The sequence below is a fragment of the Syzygium oleosum genome, unplaced genomic scaffold (assembly GCF_021117445.2).
Source record: "Syzygium oleosum isolate NSW1041296 unplaced genomic scaffold, Sole_v2.1 Sole_v2.08, whole genome shotgun sequence".
NCBI classification, from domain to species: domain Eukaryota; kingdom Viridiplantae; phylum Streptophyta; class Magnoliopsida; order Myrtales; family Myrtaceae; genus Syzygium; species Syzygium oleosum.
In genome coordinates, this window is record NW_026607492.1 from 3,541,892 (window position 1) to 3,558,502 (window position 16,611).

The 16,611-nt window shown below is 44.6% G+C and overlaps 3 protein-coding genes across 11 annotated transcripts; 1 reads left to right on the forward strand and 2 right to left on the reverse strand.

The window, feature by feature from the left end:
• Positions 1-717: 717 nt before the first annotated feature.
• Positions 718-7,599, forward strand: LOC115684242 (probable ubiquitin conjugation factor E4). 2 transcript variants are annotated; one of them, XM_030608984.2, is made up of 16 exons: positions 718-1,640; positions 2,723-2,927; positions 3,074-3,225; positions 3,315-3,582; positions 3,720-3,872; positions 4,272-4,475; positions 4,556-4,668; positions 4,752-4,866; positions 5,226-5,315; positions 5,428-5,631; positions 5,715-5,810; positions 5,956-6,078; positions 6,425-6,517; positions 6,653-6,817; positions 7,030-7,119; positions 7,197-7,599. In XM_030608984.2, the coding sequence occupies exons 1-16, from the start codon at positions 799-801 to the stop codon at positions 7,374-7,376; spliced, it is 3,093 nt and encodes a 1,030-aa protein (XP_030464844.2). In that variant the 5' UTR covers positions 718-798; the 3' UTR covers positions 7,377-7,599. The 2 variants fall into 2 exon arrangements, with proteins under 2 accessions (XP_030464844.2, XP_030464850.2); XM_030608990.2 differs by having other exon boundaries at positions 719-1,640; positions 4,556-4,665.
• Positions 7,600-7,695: 96 nt separating this feature from the next.
• Positions 7,696-10,864, reverse strand: LOC115684326 (uncharacterized). 2 transcript variants are annotated; one of them, XM_056313884.1, is made up of 6 exons: positions 10,584-10,864; positions 9,999-10,473; positions 9,218-9,350; positions 8,969-9,030; positions 8,557-8,695; positions 7,696-8,233 (listed from the first exon to the last, which is right to left on the reverse strand). In XM_056313884.1, the coding sequence occupies exons 1-6, from the start codon at positions 10,708-10,710 to the stop codon at positions 8,096-8,098; spliced, it is 1,074 nt and encodes a 357-aa protein (XP_056169859.1). In that variant the 5' UTR covers positions 10,711-10,864; the 3' UTR covers positions 7,696-8,095. The 2 variants fall into 2 exon arrangements, with proteins under 2 accessions (XP_056169859.1, XP_030464925.1); XM_030609065.2 differs by having other exon boundaries at positions 9,218-9,356; positions 10,584-10,863.
• Positions 10,865-11,421: 557 nt separating this feature from the next.
• LOC115684345 (pentatricopeptide repeat-containing protein At3g29230) lies at positions 11,422-16,523 on the reverse strand. Of its 7 annotated transcripts, XM_056313883.1 has the most exons (5): positions 14,293-14,557; positions 13,343-13,908; positions 12,485-13,037; positions 11,604-12,396; positions 11,422-11,571 (listed from the first exon to the last, which is right to left on the reverse strand). In XM_056313883.1, exons 3-4 carry the CDS (start codon positions 12,630-12,632, stop codon positions 11,636-11,638), a joined length of 909 nt encoding a protein of 302 aa, XP_056169858.1. In that variant the 5' UTR covers positions 12,633-13,037; positions 13,343-13,908; positions 14,293-14,557; the 3' UTR covers positions 11,422-11,571; positions 11,604-11,635. The 7 variants fall into 7 exon arrangements, with proteins under 7 accessions (XP_056169858.1, XP_030464944.2, XP_056169856.1 ...); XM_030609084.2 differs by having other exon boundaries at positions 11,422-12,396; XM_056313881.1 differs by lacking the exons at positions 11,422-11,571; positions 11,604-12,396 and having other exon boundaries at positions 12,547-13,037; positions 13,343-13,492; positions 13,575-13,908; positions 14,293-16,523.
• Positions 16,524-16,611: the final 88 nt, after the last annotated feature.

The window sequence follows — 16,611 nt, forward strand, 5'->3', positions numbered from 1 at the left end:
GACAAATGTGAATTTCGATGCAGAACAAAAATCTGAGAGTTGGAGCAGGACAGATTAGAAAAAAAAACTTAGACCTGATCAATGGACGGACCTAAACTCGTTGAATCGGATCAAATGGACTATCAAATTCTTATCCAACTCGGAATTAAGGAAAAATTAACACTTCCTTATAAAGACGATCAAGCATGGATGGGGCCAGCCACTTGGGCCGGACCGAAGACGAAAATAATCTATCCGGACCCGCTCATTCACGACTCGAGCCTCACGGGCCGGGGCAGACCAGGTCGGCCGCCAGGCACACGGTCAGGTCTCTCCCTCCGGCTGCAGAATATCCAAAACCTTCCCTTTCTCCCCCACCCACCGCAGGTCCACGAGCCCCGTCGGGGGCGTAAGCAAGCAGAAACGGCGCCGTTTCCTGGCCAGGCAAATCATCCATTTCCGCGTCATCGTCGACTTTGGTTTTCGTCCATCCCAAGTCGGCTGCATTCTTCCTCCTTCCTTCCGAGCGACAAAAGCACGGAAGAGACGAGACCCTCCCCCCGCCCCACCATCCATCCCATTTTCTCGAGAAAATCCGTGGGAAAATCATGAGCTCCTCCAGCTAGCTCCCCCAGAAACCTCATCCATCTCCATCGCTCGCGCCCCCCCAAAAAAAAAGGAAACTTTTTTCCTTCGTTTTCTCTTTCCAATTCGAGTACCTCCCGATTCACCCCCCTACTGAATTTTCCCCAGCTTACCGCTTTCGTGCGAAACCCTCTGAATCGGAAGCGGGGTAAAAGCTCCTTCCTTTCTCCGATCATGGCCACTCCGAAGCCCCAGCGATCGCCCCAGGAGATCGAGGACGTCATCCTGCGCAAGATTTTCCTCGTCACTCTGTCCGGCTCCCCCGAGGCCGACCCTCGGATCGTGTACCTGGAGCTCACCGCCGCGGAGGTCCTCAGCGAGGGCAGGGAGCTGAGGCTCGCCCGCGATTTGATGGAGCGGGTCCTCATCGATCGCCTCTCGGGCGGCTTCCCCAACGCGGAGCCCCCCTTCCAGTACCTGATCGGGTGCTACGGTCGCGCGTGCGACGAGGGCAAGAAGATCGGCTCGATGAAGGACAAGAATGTGAAGTCGGAGATGGAGGATGTGGTGAAGCAGGCTAAGAAGCTGGCGGTGTCGTACTGTAGGATCCACTTAGGGAATCCTGAGATGTTCGGCGGTGCGAATTCGGACGCCGGCGCGAGCAAATCGAATGTCTCGCCGCTGCTGCCTTATGTTTTCGGGAAGGTGGCGAGTACGGTGGAGGGCTTTGGCAGCACCAGTGAAGGCGTCAAGCCGCCTCCCGGGTTTATTGAGGAGTTCTTCGAGGACTCCGATTTCGATAGCTTGGACCCTATACTGAAGCAGCTGTATGAGGATTTGAGGGGCAGCGTGCTCAAGGTGTCTGCCCTTGGGAATTTTCAGCAGCCGTTGAGGGCATTGATGCTTTTGGTGAGCTTCCCGATGGGCGCGAAGTCGCTGGTTAATCACCCTTGGTGGATACCGAAGGGAGCTTACCTGAACGGGCGTGTCATTGAGATGACTAGCATTTTGGGCCCATTTTTTCACGTCAGTGCGTTGCCCGATCCTACGTTATTCAAGAGCCAGCCTGATGTGGGGTGAGCAAATTCTTGGTTGTTTTGTAGGTGAAAATGGGGCTGTTGTGCTGTTGTTGCCTGTCTGCAATGATGATTCAATTTGTTTTTGAGTCTGTTTGATATTATCCGTAATGGCATCTGAATTTTCACTCTGATTGTCGCACTGCACTTTTCAGTGGCATAGCATCAAACAGTTTTGAAAGTTTTGACTCTGTCTCTCTCTCTCTGCAACTAAAAGTGCAGAGATACATCTAAATGAATTATTTTTTAGTGTTTGCAGCTTCAAGATACTGTCTTTTTCCAGTCAATTTACGTTTCTCTCGAATGACCATGGAGCATCGGTTCACTATTCGACTTCAAGATAATTGCAAAGTTCAAACCACTAAGAGTCACAAAGTTAACATTGATGAGGTGAATGCTGTCCTATTGTTGTCCGTTTAATAATGGATGAAGGGAAAGAAATTCACTACTTCAAGTCTTGTTCTCCGTTGCTTTCATTGGAAGAAGCCTCGTTCTTGTTGTTTGCCATCATTCACCTCATCAATGTTACTCTTAGTGGTTTGAACTTTGCGGTTATCCTGCAGTCAAATAGTGAACTGATGCTCCATGATCGTTCGGGAGAAACATAAATTGACCGGAAAAAGACAGTATCTTGAAGCTGCAAACCCTGAAAAATCTGTTAATACTTGAGGGTGCATAAATACCTTGGCATTGTGTTTATCTTGTAACATCGGATGTGAAGTAAATAGGCCTGCTTTTCCAAAGAACCCCTTCAGTTTTCATCCATGTAAATTTCTATCAACTCAATTTTATTGATGTTGGTTAAAGTGCTTCCAGTTCTGACACATGCTCTTAATTCTCAGTCCAATTGGGATGAACAAATGGTTTTGGTAGTCATCCAACTAGAACTTCTCCAACTTTGAAGAATTCTCTGCTCATACAAGCACATTATTATATTGTGTTCTGATCTTTTTATGCAAAGCTTCTTAGTATTGTACTATGTCCCCCCTAAAAAAAAGACTCATCTGCTGCCTTTAGCCCTTGATGTGTTTTCAAGACTCAATTATATTTCGTTGTGATGCATGATTCTATTAAAATACCAGCCAGCAGTGCTTTTCAGAGGCATCAACAAGACGGCCATCCGATTTACTATCTTCCTTCACCACAATCAAGACTGTCATGAACAACTTATACACTGGTCTGAAGGAAGTTCTTCTCTGTCTCCTTAGAAAGGCTGAAACTCGGGATAGTGTCCTGGAGTATCTTGCAGAGGTTATCAACAAAAATGCCTCAAGGGCTCATATACAGGTAAAATCTTCCCTTCTGTTATGAACCTTGACAGAGTGGTAATGGCCGCAATCATGCATGGAGAACATGTCTAGCCTGTTCCGTGAGTTGGCCCGTTATTTGTTCCTGCTATCCTGATTTTCGCTTTGCCATTATTTCTGTATCAGGTTGATCCGATGTCCTGTGCAAGTTCAGGCATGTTTGTAAATCTCAGTGCTGTTATGCTTCAACTTTGTGAACCATTTATAGATAGGGATTTGTCAAAGAAGGATAAAATTGATCCGAAATATGTATTCTATAGCAACCGTTTGGATTGGAGGTAATGACCGTTTCACATGTATAATTGTCTGATTATATTTCCTTTTACTTTTAATTATTCTGCTAATTGTTGCTTCTCAACTATTTCAGACCCTTGACTGCCCTGCATGCATCCTCAGAAGAAGTTGCTGAATGGATTAATAAAGGTGATACCGAGAAGAGTATTAAGTCAGGTGAACATAATGAGGGTCAAAATCGGTTGTTACAATCTCAAGAGGCCACCAGCTCTGGCAGTGGACAATCAAGTGGTACTGAAAGGGAGAAGTATCCATTTATATGCGAATGTTTCTTTATGACTGCGAGGGTGCTTAATCTAGGCCTACTAAAAGCATTTTCTGACTTCAAGCATCTTGTTCAGGTGGTTGTTGCTATTGTTTAGTTTCATATGCGTACATCTGGCTTTAGAAAATAAAACTTTTCACATGTAAGTTGTTTATGAGTTATATAAGGCTGTTTCTTTTGTGTCTAACACTCCCGAATGATGATTTTGATCAGGACATTTCAAGATACGAAGATACTTTATCCACACTAAAAGACATGCAAGGCCAAGCGCCTTCTCCACAAGTGGATAATGAGATTGCTCGCCTTGAAAAGGAAATAGAGCTATATTCCCAGGAGAAACTTTGTTATGAAGCTCAGATACTGAGGGTAAGTTGGCTCTCTAATTTGTTAGGCAACCTGACTTCAGCAATTAGATAAATAACCATTAACAATAAGATGAACTTGGTATTGTGGCCTCTTTCCGGTACAGCTACAGCAGTTGATTATCTCCCGGTGAACAGTCATCCCAAGCTTTCTTCTCTATGATTTTTAACTTTCATTCAGGCTCATTCATTAATTTTGTGAAATAATGCTCTAATATGGTTTTTATGGAAACCTTGCGAGAAACTAAGGATTTTACCTCCTTACCCAAAAAAAAAAAAACTAAGGATTTTACCTTCATGTGAAGATGTGCCTTTTCTTGGATGCATACTAATACAAAATGATGGTCTCATCCCATCGTCAATTTAGTTTAACTAGTTCACGTTATCTGTTGTGTAATTGAAGGACAAAGACCTCATTCAGTGGGCACTCTCTTTTTACCGATTAATGGTGGTTTGGTTAGTTGATATGGTTGGTGGGTTCAAGATGCCACTGCCATCAGACTGCACAAAGGAATTTGCATGCATGCCTGAGCATTTTATTGAAGATACAATGGAGTTGCTAATTTTTGCTTCGAGGATTCCAAAAGCTTTGGATGGAGTCCTGCTGGTGTGTATATCTCGTCTCTTTCTAAGGTTTAGAGTGCTCATTTTATCTAATATATTTCCTATGCTGTTCTTGCTTGGCAGGATGATTTTATGAACTTTATAATCATGTTCATGGCAAGTCCACAATTCATTAGAAATCCATATCTCAGAGCAAAGATGGTCGAAGTTTTAAATTGCTGGATGCCTCGCAGGTGGTAATTTTAATTTCTCTCTATAAATCCGCTCTTCTGTTGATCTTAAATAAATAGCTTTTACAATTTGATTATATTATCTGCAGTGGCTCATCCATTACGGCATCTCTTTTCGAAGGGCACCAACTTTCCCTGCAATATCTCGTGAGGAATCTTCTAAAGCTTTATGTGGATATAGAGTTCACAGGTTCTCATACGCAGGTAATTCCCTCTTTAAAGGCATTATGAATATAAGTGAAACTAACTCCCTCCCCTCCCCTCCCCCCTCTCTCTCCTTACTTATATGGAAGAGCTAGAATGCAGAAAACTCAGTTGCAGGACGAGCATATGAATACAGCACATAACACCAATTTTGTAGTCCTCCCACTGTTAACAAAAATGCAGAGTGAGAAAAAATTGTCTACAAAATGTATACCCCACTTCATCATTTTCAGTCTGTACACTGCTATCCTTTTGGTTATATCTAGATATAATTGTATATTTGTGTCCCATTGTTCTCCACATTTTAAAAAGTAGTATTCCTCATATCGTCAGTTTATTGTGGTTTTGTTTCCGTGCAGTTTTATGACAAGTTTAACATACGACATAATATTGCGGAGCTTCTAGAGTACCTGTGGCAGGTGCCCAGTCATCGTAACATCTGGAGACAGGTTGAATCAACATTATCCACTAATAATTATCTTGCTTCTGCATTTACTCCGATATAAATATTGTGTTTTTCCTTGTCTGTATGAGATTCTGTACATATTTTTGTTATTGTAGATTGCCAAAGAAGAGGAAAAGGGTGTCTACCTTAATTTCTTGAACTTCCTGATTAATGATAGCATCTATCTGCTCGATGAAAGTCTCAACAAAATTCTTGAACTTAAAACGCTAGAAGCTGAGATGTCGAACACTGCAGAATGGGAGAGTAGACCAGCTCAAGAGAGGCAGGAAAGAACACGCCTATTCCACTCCCAAGAGAATGTGGGTTTACTGTTTGATGTACGTATTCGCCTAAATAGTGGTTGAGATATGCCTTTTTAATGTACATTGTTTGACCTTGGCAGATAATTCGTATTGATATGAAATTGGCAAATGAAGATGTGAGCCTGCTGGCATTTACTTCGGAACAAATTACAGCTCCTTTCTTGCTTCCTGAGATGGTAAGATTAGTGCACATGCATGTTATTCCTCACATCCCACAATTTAAGCTGCAGGATTTTTGCGCCGTTTTAGTATGTTTTACCTTAAGAGCTGTTGCATAACCGTATTACAAGTTTGATCTGTTAATGTTTCCTTTCTTTTCAGGTTGAAAGAGTAGCCAGCATGCTCAATTACTTCTTATTGCAACTTGTGGGTCCACAAAGAAAATCTCTTAGTCTGAAAGATCCTGAAAAGTACGAGTTTCGTCCAAAAGATTTGCTTAAACAGGTTGGAATTCATGAACTTTTTTTCGCTTCCAACACATTGGTGCATAGTCGATTTTGTTTACCTCGTTTGATGATGGAAAGTCAGCTGGAAGTGAACAACCAAACAATTTAGCCAGCTTAATCTAGTCGAACGACAAGTGTGAGAGTTAAGGAATTGTGTTTCAAATGCCTAACATTTCTAGGTTAACACAAGTTGTTTTGTGAGATAATGAGAGGGAAAGCTCTTATAATGTGGATCATAGTTGAATCATCTCACAAGCTTTAATATTTAACATGAACATGGATGTTGGTATGGTTGACTAACAACTTTACCAGTTTGGTAATTAATTCTCATTGTTTGGCTGCAGATTGTCCAAATCTATGTTCATCTGGCACGCGGTGATTCAGAAAATATCTTCCCTGCTGCCATCTCTAAGGATGGTCGATCATACAATGAGCAGGTTATTATCTTGAGGATGCTTTCTTTTAGCATTGCATGAACGGAAAAATATTGAAACCTTCAAGTATTTCATGGATTTTAGTATATTGCCTACTCATAAATCTGACATATTATAATTGTTTGGAGAATATGCCAGTTGTTTGGTGCTGCAGCTGATGTTCTTCGTAGGATCGGTGAAGATGGGAGGGTTGTAAGGGAGTTTCTTGATCTTGGTGCAAAAGCTAAAGTTGCAGCGACTGAGGCCATGGACACTGAAGAGGCTCTTGGGGAGATACCTGAAGAATTTCTTGACCCAATTCAAGTATGTTATTCATTTCATTCAGTGAGGTTTAAAGTAAAATTCTTTTGTAATTATCCAGTTCGGTACGAGTAAGGACTGGATTAGCCTTCAGTCTTTATTGTTATGATTATAGTTATTTCGGGCAAATAGATCCAGCTTGTTGGGTTGTGTATACATCTTCTCATTCCAACTAGTGGTTTTCACCTAACTGATCTCACCTATAACCTTTTCAGTACACGTTGATGAAGGATCCAGTGATTTTACCTTCTTCAAGGATCACAGTGGACCGACCGGTGATTCAGAGGCATCTTCTCAGCGACACCGTAAATATCCTCTCGACAGTTCGATTGCGCCTATATCAACTGTTTTCTACTGTATGCTGATCAAGGTTTAATTGCAGACTGACCCGTTCAACCGCTCCCAACTTACCGTGGACATGCTGATTCCCAACGTCGAGCTGAAGGCGAGAATTGAAGAGTTTGTCAGGTCCCAAGAATCAAAGAAGCGTGGGGAGGGGCTGAGCTTCCCTTCTCCCAAGGGATTGATACAAACCACGAACGAGGAGATGCTCATCGATTAGGACTGTCGTCGTACTTGATTTTCTCTGTCAGGTCTAATTATAATCGTTAGGGGGATAATTACATGGTGTATTTATAATGATACGCCTGCAGTTACATGCAGAGATGTTTATCCACAATTGTTTTTGTTACTTCTGAAAGACCCGGCTCTGTCTGGCTTCTGTTACTTTCATACGAAATTCCACATGGAAGGAACGGAAATTGGCAGTTCTTTGTTCATTGAAATTTGGAGATTCCAGCGACGTAGTATGTATGTGAAAGTATCTTATGCCAGACTCATCAAAGGCATGTAACCTATTGTCTTCCTAATGAAAAAACATGTATGTGAACGTGAATATCATTAACAATATAATCGGGGTCCTGTGTAAGCCATATGTCATAGGACGAGTACCAGCCCTTTCCCAAAAGCTACACTTGCAAGTGCTTCCCTATCGATTTCAACTGAGGCGGGCAATTCGTGAGCCCCGACGATAAAAGTGAGCCAACTTGCAGCTCTCGCAGCAATGGTTACAGAGTGTTCTGCCTCCTTCGGAGCAAGAACAACATCTTCCAGCTCCAAGCAGCTCATGTAGCCGCACCCTGGCGCTTCAATGCTGCGTCGTGGCAGATCTTTATCTCCTAGTTTTCCGTCTCGAGTTTTAGTAGAAAAGATTTTGCCGAGCTTTTGAGGCCACGGATGGGGCAAACAACAACAATAAGGCACCCGACTTAATTGTATCAATCAAAGTTTTGGCATGAGAGTTGCATCCCTCCTCCTGGCATATTCATGAGCAATGCTGATGCCACTCTTGCTGTGACGAAGAGAGAATTCTGCAAGCAGGATTTGGCTTTCTTCCATTGTCAGATCACCATGGTGCCCCTGTCGATATCTCACGGTAGTTTGATTTTAGTATTCCAACAATAAAAACTAAATGAAAAACCGACGTTAGATGTTAACAGGAGCACTCAATGAGATATGGCGTTCGATAATAGCCTCTTCATATAACATGTATAGACAGATCAATTAAAATAGTGACAACCAAGGAATCTAAAAGAATTGCATAGAAGACATCAAAGTATATGACAACTTTCACTAAATGGCACAATTTGGCAGATTGTAAATTCAACCATGAGCTGGTTTCAATATAAAATGAATAAATATTCATATAGTCATTGTATGGAAGGTAATAGAAAAGGCCGTACCAATCGAGAAGTTCTGTCACAAACAGCATGATGCATTAGAATGCCCGCAGCAACAGAGACATTGAAGGAGTCTACCATGCCCTTCATCGGGATGCTGCAATGGAGATCCGACAACTTCAGGGCCTCGTCACTAATTCCCCTGCGATTGAACTTTTGTTAAGCTTGCTCATCGTATGGACATACATATGCAATCACGTTCAGAGCTAGTAACATAACATAACCCCAGAGACAAGGGCTTCGGGTGATTCCAAGTTTCACCTTCCAATTTCGAGAAGGCCTAAACTAAGTAATGGGAACACAATTTTACATCACTGAACTGTGAATAGACAAACCACTTTGCTCAACATGACAATCTAGATTAAATGTAACAAAACTGCCACGATGAATGAAGGATACGGATAACTACAACTACCTGTTCTCATTGCCAACTACAATTGCAGTGGGATAAGACCAATCCATATCATAAATGGACACCTGCAAAAAATTTACCAGGAGTCATTCAGCGACAATTGCTTTATAAAGTCTCTTGCTGTCAGAAACTACGCTTCATATAACAAGGTTACGATAACTGAAGACTTCACCAGTGCTAGTCGCAAAAGAAATGTATTCGCTTACTAGTAAGAGAAGAGAAATTCATGGAAGAGGCAGAATCAACAAATACCGCATCTGTTGCCAAATGAGTTGTGGCAATTCTATAACCGCGAGATCTGAGAACTCTAAAGCACTCTTGGGTTGAGTTCCAAAGTTCAATGTCCAACCATTTCTCCGCACCCATGCTGACATGCCTATTTTCTCTATACCTACAATAAAAACTCGTTCTGTTAAGTATATTCAAAGTTGCTTATTCAACTTAGATATCCAATGATACGTATTCCTCACAGAAGAAGAAACAACAAAAGAAGAAACTTTACGGATCTGTCCTCTTAAAGAAAAGGAGAAGAAACATCAAGGAGCAGCAACAAGAAGACAGATGAAACTTTGCTCATTCGGGAAGCAAAAGTATATCCTTTTTTCACTTCACACCAGACTATTTACTGCTACCTCCGAGAAATCACATAAAAACCTACGAAAACAAAACTAACCACAAAATTTACACGTCTGAACTTCTGAAGTCACCGCATCCATGAAGCCAGATACTTCAAAGTTCAAACATGAAACTAACAGTAAGAACTGAGACATTATCCCTCACCTATATGGCCATCATTTTATTACATTGTTTTTCACATGAAATTCAGAATGTATGAGCATCAAACACGCGTAGATACAGCTCGAAGATATTGAAAATGCGACGCATGAACCGGGCAGCTCGAAAAGTCTAGTTATTGCACTAAAATTCGAGAGTCATTGAACTCGAGCAGAAAAAGCACCAAACTAAACAGCAATTGATGCACAAGGAGCTAAAACAAAGAGAACCATTTTTCACCTCGGACACGACCCAGCACCTTTTCGAGCTATCGCACGACACGACGTGAACGGACTGGAACCCCAGGGCGTCCGCCGATCGGAACGCGGCGGAGACGTTCCCAAAGTCGCAGAGCCCTTCCACCACCAAGCATACCGAGTAGCTCCGGTTTCTCACCGCGTTCCTGAACCTCTCCTTCCTCACGTCCATGATGAGCGGATCAAGAGCTTCCAACACCTCGCCGCTGCTCAGAAAGGAAGCCCCGCACTCGAACCTGTCCAGATAAGGGAACCACCTCTCGCCGGAACCGCCGCCGACCGCGGACCTGCGCTCCATCTTCATCAGCTGCGCCACGTCGTCGCGGTCCATAACCAAGTGCCCCGCGGCGTCCTTCGACGGGCCCTGAGGGGGCGGCGAGTCTTCGTCGGACGCTTCGGCCGGTTCCAGAGCGACGGCTCCCGGAACCGAGCCGAGGCATCTCGCCGCAACTCCGTGGCGTCTGACGAGGCCCGATCCTGCACCGAATCGCAACGACGCGCGCACTCGCTCACGGAGATGCTTCGGAAATGCCATTTCCGCAGGCAAAATGGAAGCCGGCGTGTTCAGAGGAAGAGAAGCTTTTTACCTCGAGAAGGCGGAGGAAGAGAGTGCAGGGACCGGAGAGGGAGAGAGAACGAGGCGCGGCGGCTGCTCCGGAGGCCGGACTCGAGAGAGAAGAGCGACGTGCGAGCCAGGGTTCTGCAGGCGCTCATCGTTCCCGCGGTCCACGCGCCGCCGCGGACGGTGCCGAGCAGAGAGGTGTGGCTGAGCTGCTGACTGACGAGGAAGACGGTTTTTGCCTTGGTCTTGGACGAAGAAGATATCGACTAAACTACGTCGTTTCATGGATCCGGTGACCAGCTAGAACATGCCGTTTTAAGTACTGCTCTAATTTGTTCATTTTCTTTTGTGGTGCTATGCGGTCGCTCTTTTTAAGACGAAAAAACAATCTGGAAAAATAAACATCCGTATTATTTGATGATGGGAATTATTATATCATGATTTAAGTTGAATATCTTCGGGGGATAATTCACGGGTAACGTTATCTTTATACCCATCATTCGAACTTATGGGAATAGTAGCCAAACCAGTAAATTATATTAACTTAAACTGATTGAAGGATAACGTCGAATAAATTCATATAGTTCAAGAACTAAATTGATCATTTGCCAAAAGTTTAGGAACCATATTGAATAAATTAAAAATTCAAAGACGACATTACACATTTGGCTAAAGTTCAGAAATCACATGAAACACATAAAAAAATTCATGGATATCATTACACATTGATCTAAAGTTCATGGACCATACGTTTAGTTATCCTGCTAACATTTCTAGTGCTTCCCCATGTTTTTTTTTTCCTTTTTCTAACTGGCCTAAGTAATTTTATTTTCCCCTTCTTGTTCCATAGTCATCACATACTCTCGCAGCAGACAGTACTCTGTATAATTACACGTGCAAATAATACATGACAGAGGAATCCCACAATTTGGGACGAAATTTTTTTTTTTCATAACACACATTCGAATTTCTCATAAGCTTGAGATAAACTCGATTCCAATCATGGCCCCCCTCTTCTTTTGGATACCCGAGGACCGCCCTCCACCTTCAATGGCAAACGCAAGTGATCAAACGATCTCACCAAACCTTTTTAGGGCCCATGAGCCCAAGAACCTCCTCCCAGAGCCCGACGCTCCCGACACCGCCGAGCCCGATGACACTTGGGCTACACGCCGCGACGGTCCAGTACCCGGCCCGAATCTCGTCTCCCAGCTGGCGTTTGTCCCACCCGCAACAACCTTCAAAGAACCTGAAGTCCCCAACCCCGACCACCCCTCGCTTCACCATCTCCGCCGCGCACCCGCCGCTCTCCTTCCTCCCATAGTACAACCCCTCCATCACCTCCTCGAAAACCCCGCTCTTGCTGACGTCGTCGTCGTCGCCGCCGCCGCCTCTCATCAGGAACAGGCCCGCCTCGATGGGCCCGCCGAAGTAGAGCGGGCGCTCGGAGAACGTGCCCGCCATGTCGAGCCCCGTGGACTTGGACTCCTTGATGGACATGAGGGAGGGCCGGTTGAGGATAACGCCCGCTGGGCCCACGGGCCCGGTCGATAGGAGCAGGATGACAGCCCGCTCGAAGATGTGGGCCCCGTCGAGCTTCACCGTCGCGATGAGCAGGCAGCCCTTCTCGGGCTCGTGGATGATATGGGCCCACTTATCCCCGATCATGATGGGGGACGGCCGATCCACCGGGGTGTCAAGGTCGACCGACGGGGAAGGCACTTCGGGCCTCGATGCCCTTTCGCCTACCACGAGTCTTGCTCTGAACGACCGCCAATCCGAATTAGGAAAGCTCCTGGCGACATCTCCGAAAGGTGAGTTGGACTCGAAGTTACAACCTGCGATCAAAGACTCGATGAGATATACTCGAAGCCAAGAAGTAGGAGAAGAGTTTTGGATAAAAACGATCAAACTTGAAGGACTTACACTTTATGGACAATGAGCAGCCCGAGGATTTTGGCTGATTAAGAGCAGAATCTGATTTGGGGTGAGGGGCGAACGACTTGGGCTTAGCCGAAGGGACTACCTTGATGGACTTGGTGAAGGAATTTGAGGTGAGAAAGCAAGCCTCCATGGTCGCTGTCGCTTATGCTCTAACTAAACTGAACTTGTTAACGCGATCCTCTCCTCTCACGGTCTCAGAATGCAGATATGATAGAGATGGTGCAGAAGTGGAGACTTGAGGAAGTATTTTATAGAGGAAGCGAGGTTGAATGTGCACCACAAGGTGTCTTGGTCCTGGTTGGATGCAGCTACGGTAAGCTCTCCGAAGGAAAGTATGGGCTATTGGATATGAACCTCCACGTGGCCCAAGCTTGAAGCCTTGTTTCGGGACATGCCCTTTGTGGATATAGGATGAAGGGAAGTGAACTTTTTCTATGTGGCTTTTTGGGTGACGTGTCACGAGGCCAGCCGCTTACTATTGGTCTTTCTGGAAAGGCTACCGAACTTCCACTTCCAGCTGATTAACAGAAGTTTTCTAAATTTAGAAAATTACTATTCCATTTAGTTGTAATTGGTAGTACTATAGTTGTATTTGTAACTGCTCACTCCAATCTCTGTATTATATATTTTGAATTTCTTATTTGATTAGTTAAAAACTTCTTACCCTTTTAACATTGATGACGGGACAAAAGCACCGCCATGCACGCGAACATGTAATTTTCGAGACACATAAGAAACCATTTTTATCTCTGCTTGATCTGATCAAAGCAGAGATGATCTGATCAGAAAAGTCATGTAAATGACTTACTCTAAGACTATACAATGAATGAACTGACTAACCTCTTAGCTTGGCAAAGTATGAATCTCCCTCCAAATTTCTTAAAAACTGTCTCCTATCTTCCTGCTTCAGTAATTGCTGCGCAAGTATCTCGAGGAGAGCGATCCATCTAAGGCTGATTGTCTGTATGCAAATGTCCCTCTTTGGTTGTCCTGCCAATTTACACATGAACAAGGAATTAGATACAGAGAATATGCATATAATATCAGAAGGACAACGGATTGCAGCTAGGACCAAGTCGCAAGCAACAATTAGTGGCTGTATGTCTTCTCCCTGATAGGAACGTCTCCAATCCTCCAGGCAATTCACAAAATTAACGGTGGAAAGTGCCTTGCACACTTTCGTAACAGTCAAGATGCGCTAGCACAAATTCTTAAAGAAAGAACCTCCCTCATGCAATGGCTGCTATGCGGACTAGATGATGCATCGAGTAAAAACTCATGGAGAGCTTGGTTTTGCTTTGCCTCGTCAATCTCCCAAAAGATGCCCTCATCTTGCGTATGCAGCTTCAGCGGTTACATTGTAAATATCTATATGACATTTAAATGTGCCAGGCCTGAATGAAAATCTAAATGAGCAATAGTTTAGTGTCACACTCTGGTCAGTTTTGCTTAAAAAATCCCGAGCTTGTATTTCCATGCAAAGCCAACATGATGGGTTATCTCGCAAATCCTAGCTAAGAACAAAGATAAAATAAAAAATCTGTGGGATAAAGAAAAGACTTTTTCTCAAAATAAAAACAGATTCATTAACATGTACAAGTCGTTGAGGATATAGTATGAGAGAGTAAAATCAGAAATTAGGAAGCTGCAGATATTTGAATTTATCTCATTTATCTACAACTTATGTACAGCCAATTAAGTATTGGGTTCTGATGTATGAGAGAACCAATGCTGACATGCATCTTCTTTCGACTCCATCAGGACTCAGAACAATAAGGGTTGGTCCGAACCTCATGAAGAAAACATTGATTGGTGTCATCGGCAATAAGCCCGTCCAATGCACACAAAGAGCCAAAGAGAGTAAGCAATAGCTAAAGCTCGATAGATGCACCAACGAGATCAGAATGGCTACATGCCCTTGGATGAACATGCTTCTCATTTTGTGAAGATCTCAGTGTTGGCGCATCCAGGCATCCAGTCACCTTGAGTAGGAGCGGGATTGACTAATGGAACATCTGTGCCGCGTTCTTTTAGTACCCTTTTGGATTAGTCTTCTTTTACTCAAGCTCCAAACCCAAAGTTGTTATCATTTGATAAATTCCATCCGATTCAGGGTGTGATGTATCAAATACTGTAAATTCATGGACCCCATTGCCCAACTCTACTGAACTTTCTCCGGATGGTTTCTGAAGCCTCGTGCTCTTCATTTGCCGCCTTATATTAGCAACACCCTCCCAGTCACCCATTGCAGCGTGAATATTTGACATCAGAGAGAAATTACCTGAATCAGAAGTATCCAATTTAATTAGATGATCAACCACCTTTGAGGCCACGTCGGTATTGTTATGGATACGGCAGGCCCCCAAAAGTGTACCCCATATAATGGCATTGGGTTCCATCGGCATTCTCTGGACAAGAGCAAAGGCCTCCTTAAGACGACTGCCACGACCCAATAGATCAATGACACAGCCATAGTGCTCAACTTGAGGAACGATCCTAAAATCTCTTTCCATTGCATGAAAGTAATCTAGGCCTTCATCAACAAGACCTGCGTGGGTACACGCACACAACACACCAATGAATGTAACTCCATCTGGTTCAAACCCTTCCTCTTCCATTCTAGAGAAAAGGCAGAGTGCTTTCTCGCCATTCCCATGCATTGCCAAACCTTGGATCATAATGTTCCACGACACTGTATCTTTCTTGGTCATCAAATTAAAGATGCTTAGAGCATCATCCAACCTACCGCACTTTGCATACATATCGATCAGTGCATTGGTGACCAGAGTACTACACTTGAATTTAGTCCTCTCAACCCAGGCATGAACTTTCATACCCAGTCTAAGCAGACCAGACTCTGTAGAAGCAGCCAAAATGCTAATAAGAGTCCCATCATCAGCCACTAATCCAGACTCCCCCATTTGATCATACAACTGACTGGCCTCCTTCGCCATCCCCTTCTTGGCATATCCCGATATCATTATAGTCCACGGAACCAAGTTCTTCGCAGGCATCTTGTCAAAAAGAACTCTGGCCATATCCATCTCCCCAGCTTCACTATAACCAGAAATCATAGTAGACCATGACACGACGTTCCGCCGTGGCATTTCCCCGAACAATTCAAACGCAGCATTCATTTCTCCAGCCTTCGCATATCCATCCAAAAGGATGTTCCAACTAATCGTGTCTCTATCCGGCATTTCATCAAACAGCTGGCGAGCTTCTAGAAGCTGCCCCGCCTTCACCAGCCCATTGATCATAGTATTCCAGGATACCGTGTCTCGCACTGCAATCGAATCAAACAACTTCCAAGCTGCTCTAACACCCAATGAACCACACTTGCAGTAAGTATCAATCAGCGAATTCGGCACGAAGATATCCGCACAAAACCCGAACTTCTCGACGTGGGCGTGTATCGTTTGCACCAGCGACAAGCTAGCTTGGCCACAGCACGCCCTAAGAAGATAAGGGTACGTGAAATTGTCCGCGAAAACCCCATTCCGCTGCATCTGGAAGAAAGTCGCGAAGGCCCGGGAGGCCTGCGAGTTCTGCGCGTAGGCCCGTATCAGGATGTTGTACAGATGCGCGGTGGGCTCCGGAATCTGGTCGAAGACGCTGACGGCCAGCGCCATGTGGCGGCAGAGGGAGAAAGCCGCGACGAGCTTCGCGGCCACGTCGATGTCCCGGTGGAGGCTGGCCTTGAGGACCTGGGCGTGGACTTGCTTGATGTGGCTCAAGTTGGTGCACCGGTGGAGGTCCGACAGCTTCTGCTCGAAGATCCGCCGCGGGGAGACCCACCGCGGGGTCCGGACCGGCACGGACATTTCTGGGTCGCCGTCCGTCGGTGGGGCGCGTCCGAAGATGAGGAGGTCGCTCGACCCCTCTGCACTGCAGCTTCCGGCGATGAGACGTGGCGGTTGATTTGGAGGGAAGCAACGGAACCTCGAAAGGATGAAACGGAGGAGGGAGACCACACATGGACTGAAGAGTTCGAACAAGTATAGCTTTTCTTAAATCCGACCACGCTTTTTACGAGTCGGATAAGAGATGACGATGATGATGCCTGAATTGGCGTTGGAGACGCCTTCGTCCTTGATTAGATTTTGATT